Source organism: Triticum urartu, chromosome 7 (genome assembly GCF_003073215.2).
Source record: "Triticum urartu cultivar G1812 chromosome 7, Tu2.1, whole genome shotgun sequence".
In the NCBI taxonomy this organism is placed as follows: domain Eukaryota; kingdom Viridiplantae; phylum Streptophyta; class Magnoliopsida; order Poales; family Poaceae; genus Triticum; species Triticum urartu.
Genome location: NC_053028.1, coordinates 657449418 through 657457866, shown reverse-complemented (window position 1 = coordinate 657457866; position 8449 = coordinate 657449418). Strand labels below are relative to the sequence as shown.

General features: G+C 41.8%; 1 protein-coding gene across 2 annotated transcripts; it reads right to left on the bottom strand.

The window, feature by feature from the left end:
• Positions 1-683: 683 nt before the first annotated feature.
• Positions 684-4184, bottom strand: LOC125525747. Of its 2 annotated transcripts, none has more exons than XM_048690757.1 (4): positions 3960-4184; positions 2264-3854; positions 1178-2185; positions 684-1102 (listed from the first exon to the last, which is right to left on the bottom strand). In XM_048690757.1, the coding sequence occupies exons 2-4, from the start codon at positions 2675-2677 to the stop codon at positions 812-814; spliced, it is 1713 nt and encodes a 570-aa protein (XP_048546714.1). In that variant the 5' UTR covers positions 2678-3854; positions 3960-4184; the 3' UTR covers positions 684-811. The 2 variants fall into 2 exon arrangements, with proteins under 2 accessions (XP_048546714.1, XP_048546715.1); XM_048690758.1 differs by having other exon boundaries at positions 1178-2164.
• Between the last annotated feature and the right edge of the window lie 4265 nt (positions 4185-8449).

The window sequence follows — 8449 nt, the reverse complement described above, 5'->3', positions numbered from 1 at the left end:
CATATCCTCATGTGCGCGCTTTAAAAAAAAGAGAAATATGTTTTGTTTCCAAAATCATAATTTGATCCTTAATAGTAGCCCACCATTTATTCTTTATGCCAACAACATTAGAAGGCAAGGCTCTTTGAAAAATATGATTCTTAGCTTTAATGTCTTTAGCAGAACACTTAAGCATCAAGAAATTAATCTTATATAATGCTTAACACTTATGCCTTATATTTAATACTTGTCTGTTGAGCCTTAAAACTTAATTCATCAAGGCGTTGAACATGTTTGATTCTGGAATTAATCTTTCACAATACCCTAGGTCTGACAGATATCTTTTGACATGTTACTCGAATAATCTGCACTCTTACATAACGAGTCCCGAGATAAATAATCGAGAAAAGTCCATTTTTCGTCCCTCAATTCTTTGATCTGGCCACTTTTGGTCCCTCAACTCTAAAACCGAACAGGTTGCACCACAAACTCTCCAAACCAGTCATATTTCGCCCCTCCGCAGAGACGACGCGGTTTCGCTGCTGACTCAGCCCGGGTTTGACAAGTCTTTGCCAACGTGGCGCGACTCTCTCTGTCCAGCTTGCACCAACAAACCAGGGAAAATTTGCCATAGTTTCGTTTGTTTTTTGAGAAATATGAGAGTAACAACACACAGTTTCTGACATCATATATAAATTCTGATAGGTTCATAGCACACACATTAGAGCACACATAGTTCCACACAAACAAATTAGATAGGTCTCACCATAGACATAACAACATACATAGTTCCACACAAACAAACTATAAATAGGCCTTAGTAGCACAACACTCAGTCCAGCAGTCTTGTAGGTAACTTCCTTTGCCTTTTTGTGTCCCTTCCAGGTGCCTTGAACTGTGAATTAGCATTTCCTGATTTCACATTAACAGTGACAACTGAGCTAGAACTCACATTGACAGTGACACCTTTCATTGCAGCCTTCGAGGAGGACTTGTTCTTCTGAATATTCTTCCCTTTCCCTTGGACAGCAGGCCTAGGAGGCTTGGACATGGGTACTGGTCTCTTTGTCCCTCTAGATGTGGCTGCATCATTGGTGCTTTGTTGAGAAGGCACAACATTTTCCTGCAATGTAATACATAGTAATGAGCACATGCAATACACAATAATAAACAAATGCAACATAAACTGGTTACTCACCCTGTGTGAACTCTGTTCTCTACTTTGTTGTCCACTCTGTTGTTCAGTTTGTTGTCTACTTTGTTGTCCACTCTGTTGCCCACCTGGCTGTCTATGACATGTTGTTCTGTTGTGACCAACTCCTTTGCATTTACCACACCTAATGAGTGTCCCAGTCTTTGGCAATCTGGTCTTCGACACTTTTTTCTCAGTTTCCTCCTTTCTTCTCTCAGTCTTTGGCCTACCAGGCATCTTGACATAACCAGGAGCCGCAGGTCTAGTCCGTGGTGATATTGGCCAACAATCCACGCCATTAACAGATTGCAGACAATGTGCATATGTTCTTTTGAATGCCTCAACATAAAAACAACTAGCAATGTAACTTGTCAAGTCACTAGTAATGGTGTGTATTGTTGCAATTGCATGTGCACAAGGCATACCAGATACTTGCCAATAACCACAAGTGCAGTTATTTCTATTTAGATCAACACCAAATCTGTAATGTTTCCTTTGGGTGACCTCAAACACATTATTTCCATTGCTGATAGGATGACAAGTCCCAGACCAATCTATGTACTTGTTCATCTTCTTATTTATAGTAGGACACACAATTTCTAATGTCCATTTCTCACATTTTTCAATCATTTCTTGAATCCTAACCATAACCTTTCGTCTAATTGCCTCAAGCATTGAAATAATAGGCAAAAATCTTGCATCTACGATCCATTTGTTGAAACTTTCACAAATATTGTTATCAACAGAGTCACAATTAGATCCTAACCTGAACCATGCCCTTGACCAGTGCTTGGGATCTAACCTGGTTACTGCCCTTGCACCTTCGACGGTCTCTCTTGCTAACTTTGCCCTTGCCAAGTTGAAAAGGCTCACAGAAGAAGCCTTTGCACAATTCCAGAAAAGTTTCTGCCACTCTTTCACTCTGAATTCTTTTCTCCAATTGGCATACACATGTCTTGCACAATTTCTATGTTCTGCATGAGGGGCCCAATTCTGTATAGCTGTGATGATACCCTGTACACAAATTGTGTTAGACATGGCATCACATACATCATATATTCCTGTGTAAATGAAAGAAAACATATAACTTACTTTTTGTTGGTCTGAAATTATTACCCAGCCTTCACCATCATATACATTGACATCTTTGAAGAGTAATGAGCAAAACCAGTCCCAAGAATCATTGTTTTCTTTCTCAACCACGGCCCAAGCAATTGGATACATTTGGCTATTTGCATCTCTTCCCAAAGCACATAACAACTCTCCATTTGTTGCTCCTTTGAAGAAGCACCCATCCAAACCAATGACTTTTCTATAGCCTGACATGAAACCTTGCTTTAAAGCATTCAAACACACATAAATTCTTTGAAAGGTTGGAATTGCACAAGCTGGATCAAGCTTAACCACAACAGTGCTACCAGGATTGCTCCTAAGCAACTCTTCTTGATAGTCAAATATCCTAGTGTATTGTTCCTTAGTTGCATCAAACATTTTCTTTATCACCATTCCCTTTAGCTCTCTTCACCTGAGAAGTACTAACTTCTGCAAACATGTCTTCCCTGATGTGTGCTTTCAAGTTTGCAATATTCCACATTGGATTAGCACTGATAACACCTTCATACTTAGCTGCAATCCTAGCAGCAGTAACAAGCTTGTTGTCTTTTCTAGAGGGGCATTGATGAACATCATTTATACTAGTAATCTGCCCACTAGTAGATTTACTAGTTAGACTAGCCAAACAATACCAATTGCATGTCTTCCAGTCACAAGTTGCCCTACACCTATGAGAATCATTCTTTCTGAATTTTATGAACTTTTTTTTCTTAAGTCCATATTTAATAACTGCCTGCCTAAACTCTTCTTTTGAACCAAATTTCATGCCTAACACAAACTTGGGCACCTCCTCACTGTCCCTGAACCTTGGGAAATCATCTTGTTTGTTTCTTGTATCACCATCTTCATCGAAAGAGTCATCAAACTCAGTTGAATCCTCATAGGGTGTATCATTGCCATCTTTCTCTTCCCTATTATCTTCTCCAACAGTTTTTGTCAAGCCAACTCTAGGCTGTAGAAGGTATACATCATCCAGCACTTGTAACTGCCCTTGCTTCCTCTTCTTCTTGTACTCTACATATTTCTTGTTTATCTCAATTCCTTCTTCATCTTCTTCCGAAGGACACTCATCTCCAAGAACATAGTCACTGTCTTCTTCATCTGTATCATCTTCGACTGCCGGCGCGGATGCCTGTACCACTTCTGTTGTTACTTTCTCCATCGGGACAATTTGTCCCTGCTCATTTTCCACCTCTTCTACATCTGATGGGAGAGCGCGTGCCAATATATGATATTCGGCAATGTTCTCTACATATACTTCAGCTACTCCTCCCTCTTCAATTGCAGAAACCATGCTCAAACAGGACGCATCATCATGCAACAAACCAAGCCCATCATGCAGTTCTTTCCAAGGATATAGCCAGTGGAACTGCACTTCATCATCCTTCAAATCCTCCCAATGATCTTCCTTCAAGAAACCAACTATCTCTGGCAGTGACACTTTGTCTCGCTCCAAATGTGACATTCCAACAGCGCCATCAGCATAGTGTACATACTGCCCATCGTTCACAAAGTGCCCACCAAAATGAAATCGTATAGGAAGAAAGTCCAGAGGATCCATCCCACGTTCCTACATTAAGCAGATCAAAAATCAACGTAGTAATCCACAAACTGGCCATCTACTACAACTAACCGACCACAGATCAAAAATCAAACTAGTAATCCACTTACTGACCTCGATTTTGAGCTACTTCTCGTCTCCAGCCGCCACTCTACTCTAGCCGGAGCTCCGCAGCAGCAGAAGATAGCAGATCTTTGGTGCGCCGCCGCCGCCGACCGCCGCTGCCGCCGACCGCCGCCGCCGCCGCCGTCCGCCGTCTGACGACCGCTGCCGCCGCCGCCGCCTGCGTCGCCACAGCCGCCGCCAGAGCTAGCTAGGGTTCGGGCACGGGCCAAAGAAGGGGATCGAATGGCCCATCAAACCGGCTCGGTCGGGTCCTTTAGCTGACTGGACAGAGAGAGAGTTGGGCTACGTTGCCAAAGACTTGTCAAACCCGGGCTGAGTCAGCAGCGAAACCGCGTCGGGTCTGCGGAGGGACGAAATATGACTGGTTTGGAGAGTTTGTGGTGCAACCTGTTCGGTTTTAGAGTTGAGGGACTAAAAGTGGCCAGATCGAAGAATTGAGGGATGAAAAATGGAATTTTCTCTAAATAATCTGACAAAAACTCCTCATTATTCTTTAAATTCATATGGATCAGGGACATGAATCCATATCTCAAACATTTAGGGATCAAAGCATGTCATGACTTTAGTTTGCATCTTTAACGATGCTTTAAGGAGATTGGTTAGAGCCATTCAAAAATATGGCTCCCCGCAAGGTTGAAACTTTTGTGGATAAAACTTTTGTAAATTCACACCTTGCCAAATATCTTTGCGGTCCAAAACTTGGTGGTTACCGTTATACTTAAATGCGAGCATGCAATCCCTTAGTGTGATTTATCACACATCATTCCTTTAGTGCTTATGCCAACAAGGCAAAGCTTTTCTTAATAATTTTCTAGGGGTCCAGTCTTAGACTTATGTCTGTCGGTTATTCCGGTCTCATAAACTTAAAAAGGCAAATAATAACATAAGCATTAGTGACAACATGATAAAAACTTATTGCCCTTTAAGGGAGTGAACATAAATCTTCAGAATGAACTTTAATACTCCCTTCTATGGACCAAAATTAGTGAATCTTTAAAATGCAAAGAACATCACTAAGATTAATTTAGTAGCCCAAGGAAAAACCTCAGTTCTTATGCAATATCCTTATTGCTTATTGTCAACATAATATTGACTAATCATAAATGCCCTATTAAACATATATTTCTTATTGAGCTTTGTACCACTGTCAGGTACTCATTGTCTCAAAATTAGTTAATCATCATGACTGATTCCTTATTATGCAAAAGGAAAAACCTTTATGTAATTTCCATCTCTAAAATCTTAAGTTTGATAACCATATATCATCTTTTCATCATTTATTTTCTCAAACTCCCATTCAAATTAAATATTTTTCAATAAGTCTTTTAACAAGACATGTTGTTTGGAACTTAAGAAGAATTTTGCCAAGAATTACCTTGGTTATATATAGTCCTGGCCATCTCCGGCCTGGCCCCGTCGGCCCACCCAGGCCCGGCCCTAAAATCCAGGGCCTAGGCCCGATGGGCTTGCTCGTGGGCCGGGCTTGGGCCTGAGTTTTGAGCCCACCAGCAGGGCCTGGACGGGCTTGGGCTTGACATTTTGGCATTTTAAGGAAGAGGCCCGGCCCACGGCCCTAAACCCTAAGGGCTTTTCAGGGCTTTTTTACCAGATGGGCCGGGCTTGGGCTTGAAAATTAGGCCCGTTGGTAGGGCCTGGGAGGGCCTGGGCCTCAGTTTTCTGCCATGGGCATTTTAAGGCCCAACCCAAGCCCGGCCTGGCCCGGCCCATGGCCAGGACTACCCACGGGCAACCAATCTACCCTTCAAGGCAGAGTTGTAGCTCAATTTTGAGAAACACATCAATCAATTAGGAGGTGCTTTTGAAAATAGCATCAAAATCTCTATCAATTTGAGGCACTCCTCAAAAATGCTTTCAAAGCTCTATACAGTCCGAGGTGTTCTCCAAAAGTGCCTCCAAAGCTCATATATTCCGAGGCGTTTTCCAAAAATGCCTTTAGTTAGAATTTTTTTTAAGGTGAACTCTTGAAAATGCCTCCTTAAACACGAATTTGAGGCGGTTAGAGAAAATGCCCTTACCAAAGCGCCTTCAATTAGCGACCGTGTTGTAGTGTGTAGGTAGAATATACACGTAGTTCGATTTGGACTGAAAGCATTGAGAAGCAACTTCACAATACGCACTGCATCAGGAGCAAGAGACAGCCTTCTGGTGGCCACTTCACGTGTGCACCGCATGCACATGTGAAGAGGCAGAGTAAGGCACGGAGATAGATTGGCGGTATCATCGCTACTTAATTACTGAAAGTACAACGTTAAGCACTGATGCTACTTAATTCCTTTTTTTCGAGGATAAAATTGTTTTATTTCAGAATTAGAGAGCTACACTCAAGAGGCAAGAAATACTCAGCACATGGAGGTCGTCTATGTAACAACACAGCTGTTCTACAGTTGTATCTCGCCAAACAATTTGCTACTCTATTCCGAGTATGATGAGGCTTTTATGGAATAAACACCCGATTTTCTCGCAGGGACTTGATCTCCAAAGCTAGATTGCCATACGAAGGGCAAACAAGTGAATCATGTCTGAAGATCGATAGGGCAATCGATGAATCTGACTGCACGACAACTGAAAGCTCAGTGTGTTGCATGGCCAAAGACATGCCATGCATCAACACATGTATCTTTGCTTCCAGTGCGTCATTATAATGGAACAGGAATCTATAAGCAGCAAGGATGATCGTCTCATCATGGTGTCGTAGTATCATATCAGCCGCCGCCATACCGTCACTCTCCGAGAACTCCCCATCTACTGACAGTGCAGCCCGGTCCCTTGGAGGTGGGATCCAGGACAAGCAACTTGTTGAGTTCGTCGGTTTTGGCCTTTCGGCTCCAACACCAGCGACATTTTACCCTTCAGTATGTCCTCCAACGAATATCTGTTAACTGAATCAAGCGACTGCCAATAGCTGCACAGAAACTCTACGGAAATTTCCAGAGGAGGTATTTCCATACCATGCATAGCATCATTCCGTAATCGCCATATACGCCAAACTAACAAAATTATGATGCTCCTTGTGTCCGCCCTCAATGATGTAAACCAGCCAACCCTTACCAGCCTCACACAAGAGCTCCTTGACCGGCATCGGCGACATCAAGTGCATACAATTCCAATGGATCATTCTCTCGCCATGTTCTTCTATTACTTCTTCAGGTTGACGCCCCCCTTTGCTCTTCTTTGTTCCTTTTTGGCCGCTTCATGGTGGCTGCTGATTTACAAGGTCCTTGTGATGTTGTTTGCATCTGCGCTTCCTTCACCTCGGCTGGTTGAAGCTGTGTCAGTCTCTCTGCCGTTTGTCCACTCATGGATCTACATGTATACCCATTCTTTATTCTTACTAGGAAAAAATTGCCCGTGCGCTGCAACGGGAGAAATAGATGCATGCATCATTAACTTTTCAAATTAAAATTTAATTCACAGTTTGAGTAATAAGAAACAAAATAAATATCTTTTTGTTTGTTGGTGCAAAAAAAAAATACATATCTAACTCTGAGCAACACCAAACATCCATAATCCAGAGTGTATCGTAAACATACACAATTTACAATAGATCCAAATTTTCTACTTTTTATAAACAAATTTGACTTTGTGCATATCGCTTGACATAGTAGTTAGTAAACTTTATCAAAGGTTTTTAAAGTTTATTAGGTACCTACACAACAGGGAAGGACCTGCGGCCAAAGAAAATACATGTCTGAATGTGAACATTACCCACAAGCATGTTTGTCCCTGCACAGAGTTTTCCATCCCACATCCCAAACTGCTCTTGATCTTCAAGCAGATGCGACTATCAAACGATTTATCTTCAAGATGTTGACTGAAACAACCACTTCATGTCCAGGGTGAAAACTCTTGTCTTGTGTCGTTACCTTGTTATAGTGTCTGCTTGTTTGTGTGTTGATCTTTCATTGGTTGGTCAGGACAAACAGGATAAAAATTGGTTTCTAGGCCGTCTTCGACCGGATGTACGTTTATCCCTTTTTAAAGAGCTGCTGTGGCACAAGTCTACTTAATTGTAGATGTTTATTTTATATCTAATGGTTTGACCCATGGCTGACTTTGCTATGTACTCTCCTTTTTGAACAAAATTATTTACTGACTCCGATAGATTTCGTCCCAAGGCCAAGCGAACGTGCCCCCGAATTACACACGCCAGCAGCAATTCAACCGCTCATTCGCCAAATGTTCACCTAACACAGTATACTATCTCCGCTGCTGCTACCATGTGTTGCTCTCAAACAAATAAAGATATATAATTAGAAGTCCGTTCATTGCTACGACTTTCAAATCGGTATAACATCATTACAATTTTGTCTCCTCTTCTAAGTTATTTTTGTGTTGTTAAAAATATAAGTTAACACAAACAACATGGTCGCGGTAAGGCAAAGATAAGTGACAATGATACAGCTGAAGAGATACTATTTTGGCATCTTTTCAGGGATACTATTTTTGCATCTTTTCAG

Excerpts from the sequence above, each read along its gene's own strand:
- LOC125525747 (XM_048690757.1), bottom strand. The coding sequence starts at position 2,677 with ATGGTGATAAAGAAAATGTTTGATGCAACTAAGGAACAATACACTAGG. Across the intron at positions 2,186-2,263 it reads TAATTTCAGACCAACAAAAA|GGTATCATCACAGCTATACA; the intron begins GTAAGTTATATG and ends ATTTGTGTACAG. Across the intron at positions 1,103-1,177 it reads GAGAACAGAGTTCACACAGG|GAAAATGTTGTGCCTTCTCA; the intron begins GTGAGTAACCAG and ends ATTACATTGCAG.